The sequence below is a fragment of the Miscanthus floridulus genome, chromosome 11 (genome assembly GCF_019320115.1).
Source record: "Miscanthus floridulus cultivar M001 chromosome 11, ASM1932011v1, whole genome shotgun sequence".
NCBI classification, from domain to species: Eukaryota; Viridiplantae; Streptophyta; class Magnoliopsida; order Poales; family Poaceae; genus Miscanthus; species Miscanthus floridulus.
This window is the reverse complement of record NC_089590.1, coordinates 77,190,031-77,206,484: the sequence shown is the minus strand read 5'-3', so window position 1 is coordinate 77,206,484 and position 16,454 is coordinate 77,190,031. Positions and strand designations below refer to the sequence as shown.

At 46.6% G+C, this 16,454-nt stretch overlaps 1 protein-coding gene across 1 annotated transcript; it reads right to left on the bottom strand.

The window, feature by feature from the left end:
* Positions 1–99: 99 nt before the first annotated feature.
* Positions 100–2,627, bottom strand: LOC136491279 (rop guanine nucleotide exchange factor 3-like). Its single transcript, XM_066487541.1, has 7 exons — positions 2,101–2,627; positions 1,898–2,014; positions 1,643–1,797; positions 1,480–1,554; positions 1,087–1,374; positions 659–991; positions 100–565 (listed from the first exon to the last, which is right to left on the bottom strand). Exons 1-7 carry the CDS (start codon positions 2,417–2,419, stop codon positions 446–448), a joined length of 1,407 nt encoding a protein of 468 aa, XP_066343638.1. The 5' UTR covers positions 2,420–2,627; the 3' UTR covers positions 100–445.
* Positions 2,628–16,454: the final 13,827 nt, after the last annotated feature.

Genomic DNA, 16,454 nt, shown 5'->3' with positions numbered 1-16,454 from the left:
CCTTTGTTTATGAGATACACTATTGCTTCTCTATTCAAGAATTACTTGAAACATTTTGTGAATATATCAGCTATGAACTTGTGCCGGTCACTCGGTCATGACATGCCCATGCCCTGTATCAAAAGATTCACAAGACACTGCTACTTCAGTTGAGCTGATACTGCAATCAGCCAATCACACAGCTGTGGCATCTGACATCCATGGTGAATTGGTGATGACAGAGGAAAGAGGATGCAAAGGCACTGAGGGACCATTGTGATGAAAACCAAGACATGGCTGCCTAGGTGAGTAGAGTACTGTATTTAACTGCTCGTGTTATCATCCATTGATAGATGGTACTACTGCTACAAGTTATGGCATAATGTACATTCTGTGGATGGATCATGGATATGGACCCCTTATTTTTGGTTTCCGGATCAGGCAGGAAGGATGAACAAATGATCACTCATGCTATCTTTTTGGCGGCTTCATCTGCGAAGAGAACATCATCTATACAGGTTACGATGTTGTACGCCAGGCTCTCCAGCACCCTCGAATAGCTCTCTAGTATTGCTTGCCCAACATCCTGCAGATTCATTCACATCACAAGCTCTATGAGAAACTTCAAGCTCGCACCCATGGCGATGCAGATGCTGCTGCATCATTGAGGTTTGCTCACCTTGTTGTACTGGATCTTGCTGGCGTCTAGCGTGGTCTGCGAGAGGCCAGGGAACCGCTGCTTGAGGCAGAGCAGCACGTCCTCGGCGCGGCTCGCCAGCATCACGTTCTTGTCGGACTCCATCAGGTCCTTGACCGCGCTCCATGGTGACCTCGAGTGGCTCTGGCTCGCCTTCCGCCGCCACACGTGCATCGCCGCCTCCACGCGGTCCGCCGCCTCCAGGGCCTCGTGCTCCGACGAGATCTCCAGGCAGTCCAGGAGGTACTCCGGCGAGAACTTGCCCGGGAACGACATGTGCCGGTAGATCAGGTCCCCCACGCTGGCCCGCCCGCACTGAAATCAGAATTCAGAATTAGAGAATACGTCTTCAGATTCAGCGATGCTGATGACTCGAAATTCTTGGGATCCAATGATTTGTTTGATGGTACCTTGGGTAGTGCTTGCTTGTACAGGTCGGGGATCCGTATATCCGCAAGAACGGCATTGTTGATGGCCATGGCCGCCTTGTGGATCTGGCTCGCGCAGTCGCGCTTCTGTTGCAGGTCTCGCCGCGCCGTCTCCGTCAGCCCGGGCTTGGTGACACACGGCACGGGCAGCCACCACTTCTCCTCGCCGCGGTGGCTCACTGGACGGCACGGCGTCGCGACGGAATCATCTTTCTGCCCCTTGTCATTGACGTACCAGAATTCAGTCTTCTGAAAGCTGTCCAGAATCTCCTGTGAAGGCGCAGAAGAACAGTTTAGCCACTAAATTTGAGCAAGCAACAACTTTTATGGCTCAATTTCATGTAATGGCAATGTACGAAGGATCTTTGATCTTACAAGCAACATGTCGTCGAGTTTCTCGAGGGCGGGGAGGTTGACGTAGATGTCGGATCGCGGTCTGGTCGCCATCACCTGACAGAATCAAAATGCGTCAGTGACCCAATGGCTGGACAGAATCAAAATGCTTCAGACAATCAGCCCATGGTGATTCAGTTGTCACCTCTCGGGTGGTGCCGTCGTGCAAGATCTCCTTGGAAGAGAAGAACTCGACGATGTAGTCGCAGACGGAGAGGAGGCAGTCCATCTCCCGCCGCCACATGGACTTCTTCTCCGGCGGCAGGGGCTCCAGCCTGTGGCAGCTCCCAAAGACAGTCGCTGTAAGCAGAGGAGGCGACGAGCATTAGCATTACTGCATTAGCCTAGGCGTGCTGAAGATTTGATCTTGGGAAGTCGGAACAAGTGTAAGCACGCTGACCATAGAGGTTGGTGATGGCGTTGGAGATGGCCACGGAGGTCGAGACCCCCTTGCCGCCCCCCGACATGTCCTCGCCCAAGAGAAGCTTGGAGAACCTCTCCTTGATCAGCTGAAGCTCTGCGAATTCACAGCATTTTTTCGCGTCACCTCACCGAACACCAAAACTTGGAACCAGAAGACATTCACAGAAAACAGGGTCCTACCACCGTCGCCGGGCTTCCCGTCACGCGCGCCGGCACCGCCACCGCCGCCGCCGCGCCGCGTGGTGCTGAGCCTCTTGAGCAGCGCTGCGGCCGGCGGTGGCGCCCTCGTGGCAAGCGTGCACAACGGCCAGCGCGGGTACGGCGAGGGGCCGTAGGGGCTCCCGGGCTCCCCGCTGCACTCGGAGGACACGTCGGAGGACGGCTCCCGGCGGTGGCGGCCCCGCGGCGGGCGGTCCAGGTCGTCGAAGTCGGCGTAGTCGGACTGCGAGCGCGCGTCGAGCTCGGAGCCCTCGTCGCACGTCGACGACGGGGTCTCCATCCTGGCATGGACCGACCAGACCAACCGGCGCCGGTGGTGCGGTGGGCGGGTGGTGGCCGGCCGGTGCACGCGGTTGTGCTCGCGCAGTGGCGGACAGGGCAGGCAGCACGCGGCGGGAGTGGCCGGCAGGGCGAGCGAGCGGTGAGCGCAGGGAATGGAATGGAATGGAATGAGCAGCAGCAGTTGCAGCAGAAGTAGTTGCCGTGGCGAGCGGAGGCCCACGATGACGGCAATGAGGTACGCCCGGCCTCTACTTTACGCTGGAAGGAAAGGGAAGCGTGCGATTCCCTCGCTTTTCTCGATGCCGATGATGCCCCTCCCCTCCCTGCGCGCGCGCTCTGCTTATCCACGAGTACTCCCTCTGTCCACCCGCCAAATTTTTCTTTGAAACGTGTACTAGCATCGGCAGGAGTAGGCTCAGATCCAACACACTCTGCCATTAGTCTGCGTCTGCAGTACTACATTGTCTGACAGGCTGACACAATTAGCAGTCGCAAAGCGACAGGCCGGGGCTGGCTCACACTCTGCCGACAGACGATCATGGGCTCCGTTACACAAAAGCACCGCGGTTAAGCACGCTGATGGCTGATCAAGAGCACCATTTGTCTCCTTAAACAGCGCACGAACCATGGGATTCCAATGGCTCACAGTCACAGTACTCCATGCCTTCTGCCATGATCAGCACTGTTACACCGAGCTAATCAGACGACGAACTGCGACTGTGACTGTCATCGGTAATCAAGCACGGCATTGACGACGCAGTGTCAGCAGTGCAGTAGAATAGCCACGGGCGCTCTGCCCGAGCTGGCATTTCGGGCCCGGCAGGGGGGCTGGAGCTGGACGGACGACGGTCTACAGACTGCTAGTGCTACAGGAAAAAGAAAAGAAGCCCCAATGGGCATGTGGCAGCGGGGGCCATGTCGCGCGGGCCTCCTCTCTGGCCTGACACAAAGTGATGCCAAGCATGCCGGTCGTCAGAATCATGGCGACATTACGGACGCCAAAGGCGAAAGGGGAGGGCCGCCGATCATGACCGGGCGGTCTGCGTGCGCCGGGGACCCCCTGCGGATTGCCAACGCAAAGGGGCAATTAGTGCCGTCTTTTACCTCGTCGTCTTCGTCGCACTCGTCCCTTCCCTGGCATCCATGGACATGGACGGAACGGAAGGAGGCGTCGCTTTCTTCTTCATGCCAATTTGCGTTCGCCATTCAGCCCTTGCAACATGCAACTCCCAGTTGTGCTGAGAAAACTTCAAAGGGACCCCCAATTCTTACGCACTGTTCACTTGATTTATAAGCCGTACTTTTTTATATAATAAACAGTATTTTTCTCTCTCAACAAATCAGTCAATAGTACTTTCAGACATGTCTTATCAGCTAAGCGAATCGAACATTAAAAGGGGAAAGAACTCTGGAAACGAGACAAGTGATACACTCTGGTGCAAGGGCATTTCAGGGTTTCCACATTTGCTCGCGGGTCGCAGCTGACAAGCTGTGACAGTACGGGCAGAGTACTGGCTGGCCGTAGGGAGTTCATGCAGAGGAGAGGCTGCTTCTCTGTCTTCACGACTAAAATATTCATAACTATTCCGTCCACAAACTACACCAAAGCCGTTCCACGTGATTGGATCAGGAAGACAACGTGCACTCGCTCTATGCGATCAGCTCAATCCCCATAACAGTCGCAACAAATTAGGAAGGCAAAAATCAATTCCCTCTATGCGATCAGATCAGAAAGGCAACATGCACTCGCTCCATGCGATCAGCTCAATCCTCATAACAACCACAGTAAATCAGGAAGGCAAAAATCAATTCCCTCCATGCAATCAGATCAGGAAGGCAACGTGCACTCGCTCCATGCGATCAACTCAATCCTCATAACAATCGTGATCAATTACGCGATCACCCCACGCCGCCAATTAGTACCACCTAAAAAACCTCAGAGTGTAAACGCTTGCCCCCCTAGAATACGTTGATCGATCTTGCAAAAAAAAAAATTCCGGACGCTCGCCCCCTAGGATATATGGTGCAAGTGCATGCCCACATGCAAAATCCGAATTGGTCTTGGCCAGAAGAAAAATTCCGGATCAGTCTTAGCCTGTCCACGTGCAATCCGGATTGGACCACCCAAAAAGGGAGACGATCATTGTGTACGCGATCGCTACGTCTACATAGATAGCTATCTTCTATTTATCTATCTACACCTAAAAAATCCCTATAGCTATCGTCTGTGTCGCCCCGCCCCACAGCAAAAAAAAAACCAGCCTCCCCGTTTTCAAACCGAAAAAATCAAATACAGCAAAAAAAAACGTTTCCAAAAAAAAACAAATACAAGGCAAAAAAAATCAAACTCTTCCACATCCCCGTTTCCAAAAAAATACGACAAAAAAGAGTTTGCGAAAAAAAGATACAGCAGAAAGAAACCGTTTCAGAAAACAAACTCTTCCACGTCGAAAATCATATCTCTACAACGCACAGGTTCCCTTATAGAGACCGTTGAATAAAAGCTGAGAAATCTAATGAAATGCTGCAATCACATAAAGAAATAACACTCACAAGCTAATATACATGATTAAACTTAAAATTACTGTGATATTATTTTATTCCTGTTGCAGCGCACGGGCATTGATTCTAGTAACTAATAAACTAATAATAGCAGTCTGGCGAGCTTAGCTGATGAGGCTTCTTTTTAGTTTATCCTAAGCGGAAGCACGCTTATGCCAACTCTTTGATTGAGCTGTGTGGGCTCATGATTGCCTACGGAATAGCGCCACGTGCCTAGGCCCTTAGGCTTGTTAATGCTCATGGATTTGTGTAAACTGTTAATTACTAGTATACTATAAGCTATTCCGTCTGGTGTGGTGCTGAATTCTGCCGTCAGCTTATAAAAACCAATGGACAATGGATTCAGTTTCTTGAGCTTTTCTTGTTTGGATAATAATTTTTCCGTGAGTATCCTGGATAAGATATGACTGCATCATTAGTAATGGGTTTATACTTCTGTTTGACTAGGGAGAATGGAAGAGCAAACTGAGTAGTAATATTGAAATCTTTAGTCCAATATTTTCAGTGATTCAGACAAACTGCTATTTCATTTTCAAATTCACAGCCCCAACCAGAGCAATTTACGCAATAATCCAACTGTAGAATGACAAGCTGGATACAAGCTAGCAGACGTCATTTATTTTACATATCCAGATTGCGTTTAGGTTCAGTGTTTGTTAATATTTCTATGCATCCATGCACCACCAGCAGTAGTTGAGATGCCAGATACTACTACGAAGGTATGCAGCCACCGTGCGTCTCAGTAGTGAGCTCTGTGTGGCCAGCATGACTACCTTCTAACGCCAATTTATTAATGCTCTAATAAGGTATTCAGTCTTTTGCCCGTTGGGTGCAAATAATGTTTAACGCGTATCAGCAGTTCAGCACCCTATGACGAAGGTTGCAGGAAGCAAAGTGGAACCAAGGATAATTTGACTTTTCACATAATGAACTAGTAGAAAGAAAAAATATTTTGAAAAAAAAACCAATAAAGTTTTCGAAATAGAAAAAAACAAAAAATAAAAAGTATTCAGAAAGTGGGGGTATGGCTTTTCAAGATCAACTCTTTAAATGTACTTCCTAGTGATATTGATAGGGCAAACACTACTACAGGAATCTTAACTGTGACGGACAAAAATGGTTAATCGAGACGGTTTTTGCAACCGTCTCGGACGAAAGGTCACAATAAATCAGTGATTTACCGAGGCGGTTCAAATGTCCGCCTCGGTTAATAAAATATGTTTACACCAAAATTTAGAAAGAAGAATCGCAAGGACTCGAATGCCCCTAAGATCATGTCATCAAGGAATCAATTGCGAACATGTCGGTATTAGCCGATTCGGATGCTACACTAGAATCGGTGCAGATAACGGCAAAGGCTACGATCGGCGCCGGGATAAGACATGATGGACTCTACAAAAAGGAAAAGATTAAAGTCCAAGTTATCTTAAATTATGAATGTTTTCTCTAGGGCCAAAGATTGTGATGAGTCGTGCTTAGATAGGAGTCAAATGTAGGTCCCGGGTATAAATATCAAACCCTAGCTATTGTAAAAAGACACACGATCAATTAATACAAGTTACTTACTTTTTTCGGCTCCGGCCACCCCTTAGGAGTAGGAGTAGAGTAAATCTCGGCGAGTTCTTCAGCAAGTACGGCTGCATCGATCCGGTCGACCTCCACTGCTTGTCTGTAAGTACCGTCATGACTTATACTTTTGTTCGTACGGCTGCATCGATCCGGTCGACTTCCACCGTGACTCTGGTATAAGTTAGTTATCGATTCTTGTCTAGTTCAAATAAGACTGCATCGATCTGGTCGACCTTCACTGCTCGAACTAGATTAAGGTTAAGTTATCTACTCTATCTAAGGGTGTCGTTCCTTCGAATAGATTCATCAAGTTATCGATATTGCTTATTGCTTCCATTATTTATTTAATTATAGCAATATCACTTCGCCCGATTAGGATTGATCTAGATCGGCCTTATATCTTGTTTAACCCATCGTTTGTTAATTTAAACTGATCTGATCTGCACTTTAAATGATGAGTTATGTTTTATCGGCTGTTTTATATCAATCTTGATCGTGCATAGCATGCGGTTAAGACATGTCTAATCTTGAGTAGATCTATTGGCTAGCGAAACTGTTCCATGGCCCGTTATTACGGCCTATGTGATTCTGCCTCACACCCCACTGTTAGCACCATGGAGTGGGGATCATTATTTGGTAGATCTGTTCCTGAGAGGGCACGGCCTTAACTGTGCGCTATGCCTGAATCGGCTGTTTTAGCCGATATCGAGCGCTTTCACGAACAGTTCACATCACGAGATCGTTGAAGTAGGGATATATTGAAAGATGTGTTAGCCCCATGATCTTATTATTGTATTACGGCTTGTATGATTCTGCCTCATGCCCCACTGATATTAGTGATAAGTTAGGGTCATCGAGTCTATTGTTGTTTCTACGGCCTGCATAATTCTGCCTCATGCCCCACTAGTCATAGCGATATATGAGATCTAATATGTTCATTAGATTTATCTTTATTAAATAGTTGAATGGTGATAAGCTGTTTCTTTTATATAAAAGGGGTTCTATTACTTGCAGTCATTGGCTTAGCATAAATTAATCATTGTTGACATCCTTTTGCCATTGACCGATATTTGTCTAAATAATGATATTCATCCTGAACGATAACCGATTCTTCTTACACAACCACATGAACTTTAACTGCTTTATTCTTATGAATATGCCGAAATCGACTATTTAGTCAATCTCTTTTCATATCGGCTCTCAGAGCCACACATTCGGGACTGTCTGGCAACACCGGTATGTTCCGCCCTAAATTACTGATAAACTTTCTCTCCTTATCAATTGCAGGGTTAAATTGACTGGCATATCTCGGGAGGAGTGCACAGGATCGACCACCCCTGCGCTGAAGCTAGGCGGATCTCCAGCTCCATCGAGCGGACCCTTCCTACTTTCGTGTGCCCTCGGCACGGGATGAAATTTCGTGTCGACAAAATAAAATAAAAATGAAAACCCATGGACTAAGCCCAGCGAGCCCACCCATGGGCCCACCGAGCCCATCCTTGGGTCGCACCACCGCTCGTCGGATCCGCCCGTTGCTCGCCAGATCCGGTCTCCACGGGTGCGGATCCGGCCTCCAGCGGTAGATCCGGCAACCACGGGTTGATGATGATGCGCGCGACCGCTGACGTGGAGGTGGTGGCGTCGGATTCGCTACCGAGGAAGGAGCATGTGTTGCTGCTGCACGGATCCACCGACATGGAGGTGCCCATGCTAGATCCGAGGTGGCTCGCTGCGCTCAGGGGTGAGGAAGGGCGCTGGATCTGCTCGCGTGCGCCGCCGTTGCCGCTCCACCCACGCGCGGTGCCACCATTGTCGCTCTGCTGAGGAGGCTCGCCAGATTCGACGAAGGGTGCCGGATTTGCTCACGTGCGCCGCCATTACCGCCCCGCTGAGGAGAAGCTCACCACCGCCGCTGCCTCAGCTAGGCCCACGACCGCGTCGTCCGCCGCAAGGGTGCCGCATGGGAGAGAGGAGAGGAGAGGGGGCGTGGTGGGATGGAGAGGGGCGCCTGGGAGGAAGATGGAGAGGGGAGGGAGTGCGACGCCTGGGAGGGAGAAGGAGAGGGACACGCCGTGACTCATGACTTCACGAGGGAGGCCGGGCTAAGGCTGCTGGGTTGGGAGAGAGGGAGTGAGGGTGAGGAGTGAAACCCTAACTCTGCTATTTATATAAGCCCGAGAAGAGGGTCGTTATGGGCTTTGGCTGGGCCTCTGTAAGGAAAATGGACCCTTGGCCCATTTACTTTGGATTTTGGTGTTTGATGACCAACACAACTATATTGGACTAATGAATTTGCAAGTGTTTGTTTTGTAGTCCAACAGGGTGCAAGATGTGACTTGGACGAAGGCGACGTGATGATTCGATGATCAACACCTTAAGTAAGACCTTAGGAGCACTAGAAAAGACCCAAGAGATCAAGCAAAGTCCAAGCATGAAGATAGGAACCAAGCTGTACGCAAGATCACGAAGAAATGAGTTCGCAGATGCGACCAGACGCAAGGACCGGACGCTGGACCGGTGGCTCGGCAGACAGGCGACCGGACACAAGGACCGGACGCTGGCGGAAACTGACCGGACACAGGAACGAAGCGTCCGATCGATTACAGTAAGGTTCCAGAGCAGCAAATCTGCGACCGGACACGTCCGGTGGTAGGCGACCGGACGCTGGCCAGCGTCCGATCAGTATATTGCTGGCTCAACAGTTAGGACGACCGGACGCGTCCGGTCAGGATGATTCAGCGTCCGGTCAGTAGCAGTTTTGTGGGAATTCGACCCCAACGGCTACTTTCTATGTGGGACTTATAAATACAACCCCCAACCGGCCATTTGAAGATAGTGGAGCTGAGGAAACATACCAAGGGTGTTGATACACCATTTTAGTGATCTCCACATGCATAGTGCTTAGTGTTTTATTAGGTGATTAGCATAAGTGCTTTGCGAAGTGCTTAGGTTGATTAGACCACCGCTTATGCGCTTCCTCTAGGTGTATGCCTAGTGTTTAGTGATGTTTGCATACCTCTTGCCACCCTATGCTTGTGAGCACAAGTGTTGTACATTGGAGGGGTTTGAAGTCTTGCGAGATCACACCAACCGCGTTTGTGGTGTGGCCGCCACCGTGTACCGGAGGGAACAAGGCCCACAGCATTTCGGCTGGAAGCTTGATAGTGAAGACGGCGGGGAGCATCCGAGAAAGGCTTGTCGAGAGGCACATCAAAGACCCACTTGCGCATGGGGAAGGCCCGAGGCTATCCATGGAGTCACCCGACCGGGAGCTTGGCCCTTGCGAGGGATTCCTTGTGAGGGGCTCCAACGAGGACTAGGGGGAAGCTTGCGCGCTTCTCGATACCTCGGTAAAAATACCAGAGTCATCGATAGGAGTTTGCATATCTCTACCTTGCTCTTTAGCTTCCGCATTTACATTGATTTCTTTAATACATTTGTGGTAGAGATAGCAACACACTAGCAAAACCATAGTTGCACATCTAGATAGTTTATCTATTGCATAGGTTTTGCTAGGGTTAGAAAAAGATGCCATAGTTTAGAGTTAGATTTTTTAAGTTGCCTAATTCACCCCCCCTCTTAGGTGTCACGGTCCCTTCAATTAGTATCAGAGCCGGTTGACTCATATTTGGACCCTTGGCTTAACCGCCGTTGAGCTGACGTGATTGTAGAGTGGTTGGGATGGATACCGCTAGGCCTCCACAATTTGACAGCACTAACTTCCCATACTATAAAGCTAGAATAGCTTGCCACCTTGAGGCGGTTGATTTGGGTGTATGGAGAGTCACTCGTGATGGGATGAAACCTATCAAGAATCCCGAAAAACCCACAAAGAGTGATGAAAAAGAAACGCACTTCAATGCTAGAGCTAAAAATTACTTGTTTGAATCACTTAGTATGGATGTTTTTAACCAAGTATTCACTTTAAATATGGCACACGAAATTTGGTTAAAACTCCAAGAGCTCCATGACGGCACAAGCAATGTCCGTGAGCAAAAACATTGTCTAGCAAAGCAAAACTATGATTCCTTTACTATGAATGATGATGAGCTTGTTCGTGATATGTATTCTTGTTTGAATCTAATTATCAATGAGCTCCATTCTATAGGATTATTAAAGCTAGATGATGCGGATATCGTGAGAAAGATCATCTCCGTGCTACCACAAAAGAAATATGCAGCATCATCACCATCCTTCACAACATGGAGAACTTGAGCACCATGACCCCAGGCATTGTCATTGGAAAGCTAGTGGCATTTGAAATGTCACATAAGATGGGTCAAGGAGAAGCATCTTCATCAAGTAAAGGCAAAGCTCTCGCTTGTAGCGAGAAGAAAAAGATGAAGGGCAAGAAAGTTGAGTCAAGCTCAAGCTCAAGCTCCTCAAGTGAAGAAGAAGATGAGGATGATGATGATGATGAAGATTCAAGTGATGATGATCAATCTTCCTCCTCCATCTTCGACCTTGATGAAGAATCAATCAAATTAATCAACAAGGTGGAGAAGATGATCCAAAGGCTCAATGTCAAGGGTGTGCCCATCCAAATTCAAGATCTCATTTTCACCAATCAAAGAAATGAGTAAAGAAAGAGAGGATGCTACGGATGCGGTGAGTCAGGACACTTTGTGGAAGTTTGTCCAAACAAGCCCACACCCAAGACAAAGAAGAAGGCGTGCAAGAACCAAGCCCTCACATCAATAAGGTCATGGGATGATTCTTCAAGTGAAGAAGAACACCATCACAAGAGACGAGGCTGCAAGCACTTATCATCAAGCTCGTCATGTGTGTGCCTTATGGCACGAGGTAACGAAAGCTCATCCTCTAGTGAGAGTGATAGTGATGATGATTTGCCTTCTTATGATAAAATTGTGCAACAAAATCTTAAATATGCCAAAATTTGCACTAGTCAACAAAAGAAGCTCAAAAGTTTAAAAGAAAAGCTAGATAGTTCACAAGAAGCATACAAAATTTTGCTTGAACAATATGAGAATCTTGCTAATCTCAATGTTGAACTATCTACTAAAATTGAGAAACTTAAGACTAGTGCAACAACAAATGCATGCACAATGAGTGAGGAGCAACTTGTAAAGAAAAATGAAAAATTAAAAGAAAAGTTAGCTAGCTCACAAGAAGCATATAATAGTTTGCTTGCTAAAATGGAAACCATGTGCAAACATTGTGATGAGCTAACTAATAAAGTTGCTAATCTTGAAGCCGTTAATTCAACCCTCACCAAGGCATCTAAAAAGAAAAGTTCTATCTCTAACATGTCTAAAAAGGATGCCTCTACTTCTTGTAATGATTTATGTTTAGACTTACCCTTGTGCAACCAAGTTTGTGTTGAGAAAGTTGTTGTAGATACATGCACACAAGAGGTTGTAAAGGAGAATGAGCAACTCAAGCAAGAAGTAGCTCGCCTCACCAAGGACTTGACTCAAGTGAAAGTCAAGGCGAAGCAAACCCAACTTCATCAAGATAACACCGTCAAGGGAGTGAAGAAGCTTGATGAAGGGCAAACCGTGGTTTGTTATGTGTGCCACAAGGAAGGTCACAAGTCCTATGAGTGCAAGGTGAAGAATGGGGGAGGAGCAAAGAAGAAGGAGAAAAAGCAAACAAGCAAGCGCTCCAACACCTACACCAACAAGGTGGAGAAGAAGGCCTCCACACCTTATCTCTTGAAGAAGAAGAAAAATGACAAGATTGTGGCCATCAAGGTGAACAAGCAAGCCAACAATGGGGTCAAACACTTTTTGGTGCCAAAGGAAATCATTTCAAACATGAAGAGCACCAAGAAGGTTTGGATCCCGAAAGGGAAATGAGAAGTCCATCGGACCTCGGGGAATTTGGAGACTTGGCAAAGTTTGGGTGCATTTCATGGGGTGCATCAAGATGGACAAAATCATTGCCAAGTGGGTTAGTAAATACTATGGACCCAAATTCCCCTTCCCATGTTAGGCAACTAGATGTTATTACTTTTTAATTGGTACATCTTGCAATTAGTTTTTCCTACAATTGGTATCTTTAAGCATCTAGTTACTCTTCATGCCTAGGTTTGCATTTGCATGCTTATATCTTTTGTTATGCCTACACTAGGTATTTCATATGGTAGGCTTGCTCGGTTACATTCTTATTCCTTAGAGCAATCCTACATGGTTTAAAATTGTTTAGAAGCACGACACATAGCTTGTCTTACTATTGTTCATCTAATATGTGCCAAAGTCCAAATTGTAGATAATCTCTCCCGAATATCTATTTTGAAAATGATTCTCACATTCATGAGATGTCATCTTTCAAGTGGTATTTTTGACTCTAAAATCAATGTGCATGATTTCAAAGTATTCTACATTTGTGTGCACATATTTAGGGGAAGTATTTCTACAACTTGGATGCTTTGAGACTAACACTTTTTCAAATGGTATCAATTTTTCAAACTTATCACATGTGTAGTAGTCTCATTGTAAGGAAATTGGAGTCCCCGGTGTTAAGCATCATTCTTCAATTAGCATCATCATGTTGATTTCATTTCATATTTATATGTTTTCTCTATGCATTATATAGATTAAACTCTCTTGTGCAATAAATTGCAAATTATGCATATGCTTTGCTTTCTACCATATGTATGCATACATTTAGGGGGAGCTTAGTCTATATAATGTGAGAGTCAAATTTTGTGATCCATTTCACTCTATACACAAAGGATCACGAAATTTGACCCTCCCTTGTGCTACTAATGTCTTCCTTTTCGGTGTTTAATGCCAAAGGGGGACATTTGCAAGGGCAAGACAAGCTTTTAAGTAAAGTTTCAATTAGTATCTAGCAATTAGTATCATATAACCTTGCCCTTTGCATTGCAACCTAGCAAGTAGGTAGTTTTTAACTTCCAAATTCTAATTATTTGCTTGCTTTGGTCGCGTTGGCATCAATCACCAAAAAGGGGGAGATTGTAAGGAAAATGGACCCTTGGCCCATTTACTTTGGATTTTGGTGTTTGATGACCAACACAACCATATTGGACTAATGAATTTGCAAGTGTTTGTTTTGTAGTCCAACAGGGTGCAAGACGTGACTTGGACGAAGGCGACGTGATGATCCGATGATCAACACCTTAAGTAAGACCTTAGGAGCACTAGAAAAGACCCAAGAGATTAAGCAAAGTCCAAGCATGAAGATAGGAACCAAGCCATACGCAAGATCACGAAGAAACGAGCTCGTAGATGCGACCGGACGCAAGGACTGGACGCTGGAAGCGCGACCGGATGCTGGACCGGTGGCTCGGCAGACAGGCGATCGGACTCGAGGACCGGACGCTAGCGGAAACCGACCGGACGCAGGAACGAAGCGTTCGATTGATTACAGTAAGGTTCCAGAGCGGCAAATCTGCGACCAGACGCGTCTGGTGGCAAGCGACCGGACGCTGGCCAGCGTCCGATCAGTATATTGTCGGCTCAACGGTTGGGATGATCGGACGCGTCCGGTCAGGATGATTCAGCGTCCGGTCAGTAGCAGTTTCGCGGGAATTCGATCCCAACGGCTACTTTCTCTGTGGGGCTTATAAATACAACCCCCAACCGGCCATTTCAAGATAGTGGAGCTGAGGAAACATACCAAGGGTGTTGATACACTATTTTAGTGATCTCCACATGCATAGTGCTTAGTGTTTTATTAGGTGATTAGCATAAGTGCTTTGCGAAGTGCTTAGGTTGATTAGACCACCGCTTATGCGCTTGCTCTAGGTGTATGCCTAGTGTTTAGTGAGGTTTGCATACCTCTTGCCACCCCGTGCTTGCGAGCATAAGTGTTGTACATTGGAGGGCTTGAAGTCTTGCGAGATCACACCAACCGCGTTTGTGGTGTGGCCGCCACCGTGTACCGGAGGGAATAAGGCCCGCGGTGTTTCGGCCGGAAGCTTGATAGTGAAGACGGCGGGGAGCATCCGGGAGAGGCTTGCCGAGAGGCACATCGGAGACCCACTTGCGCGTGGGGAAGGCCCGAGGCTATCCACGGAGTCACCCGACCGGGAGCTTGGCCCTTGCGAGGGATTCCTTGCGAGGGGCTCCAACAAGGACTAGGGGGAAGCTTGCACGCTTCTCGATACCTCGGTAAAATACCGAAGTCATCGACGGGAGTTTGCATATCTCTACCTTGCTCTTTAGCTTCCGCATTTACATTGATTTCTTTAATACGTTTGCGGTAGAGATAGCAACACACTAGCAAAACCATAGTTGCATATCTAGATAGTTTATCTATTGCATATGTTTTGCTAGGGTTAGAAAAAGATGCCATAGTTTAGAGTTAGATTTTTTAAGTTGCCTAATTCACCCCTTCCTCTTAGGCGTCACGGTCCCTTCAGCCTCAGCCACATTAACGGAGGCGGGCCTTAATATAGGTATTTTTGGAGGCAGGCCTATTATAAGGCCTGCCTCGGTTAATAGATTTTAGGTAACCGCCTCCATAAATTGATTTTGCGAGGCGGTTGATTGTAATCGTCTCGGTTAATAAAAAAACGACTGCCTCGGTTAATTCGAGGCATTAACTGAGGCGGTTGAAATTCTTGCCCGCCTCTGAGGCCCATTCCCAAACGCCTCGCAAAAGATTTTTTTGTAGTAGTGAAAATCTATCTATATACACCGTGATGTCTCAGTTGCTAGTATAATGTAAGCACATTGGTGTCTTGTGACGGCAATTTCACCCTTTTTTTTAAATCAAGGTACAAAATTACAGCTTGTAAAGTCCAATAGTGGGGATGTGATTCCAGGTGCTTGTGTTAAACATGGCTTACCTTGAATAGCTAATTCCCTCATGCATCATTTCTCGTTATTATTCATTAACATAATGTTCTTCGCAGGCTAGCTACTAGAGAACATCATTATAGGTATCTTGGTTTAGCTAATATGGTAATATGCATTGTCTGACAGAGATATACATCCGACAAGGCATAATGGCCCTGTTTGCTTCGCTGAAAAAACAAGCCGAAATACTATTCCGGCTGATTTGTTGTGAGAGAAAAACACTGTTCTAGCTAGAAAAACAAGCTGAAAATGATTCACATGGAGGCATGGACGATAAATTTGGAATCCTAGGTGCCAAATAATACTTATTAAATTGGATTTTTAATGAGTACTACTTGAATAGTAACATAAATTGAACAACATCATGACACATGATACTTGCGATGCCCTTTTAACGTGCGCACATTCGTGTTTTGCGGCTATAATCATCAATAACATGCGCTTGTAGCCTTAATCCAATAGTGATATTGATTCCGAGAGCTTGTTTAGAACATGTTAAATAGTTGAATAATCTCTCATGCATCATACATTTCTTCTTACTCCCTCCGTCCCAAAAAAAGTGATGTTCTGTGATTTAAAATTTGTACAAAAAAAATGATGTTACGAGTAAAAGAATCTATCGACTCATGCATATGCAACAGATCCGGCCCTAAATTACCAATTGAGATATGCTAGTGTTTGTTGCCTCCCACGATCTCTACATGCTCGTATGTAGCGCGTCTTAATTAGGAAGTAAACCACGCGACATCCCTTCTTTTAAGGAAATCATGTGTAACATACTAAAGGTAACAGGAACATTTTTCGTCTCCACTAATCTGTTTAAAAAATCCAGAATATCACTTTTTTGAGACGGAGAGAGTTCCACTAATCTGTTTAAAAAATCCAGAATATCATTTTTTTGAGACGGAGAGAGTAATATATAAGGCCCTCCATAATGTATACCTAAGTGATGCCCAAAAGAAGAGAGATATGATTTTAGCACCACTCCTACTACCCACAATGTATGCCTAAGTGATGCCGGAGGAGGAGAAAACAAGGAGCGAAGCAAGTAGTTGCACCGGTGCCCAAATCAATAAAAAACCATTTCATTGGCCTACTACCCACACCAAAGCT

Coding starts and splice junctions, on each gene's coding strand:
- LOC136491279 (XM_066487541.1), bottom strand. CDS start 2,419: ATGGAGACCCCGTCGTCGACGTGCGACGAGGGCTCCGAGCTCGACGCG. Junction 1,798..1,897: donor CGCCATCACCAACCTCTATG/GTCAGCGTGCTT, acceptor CTCTGCTTACAG/CGACTGTCTTTGGGAGCTGC. Junction 566..658: donor GCAAGATCCAGTACAACAAG/GTGAGCAAACCT, acceptor ATGAATCTGCAG/GATGTTGGGCAAGCAATACT.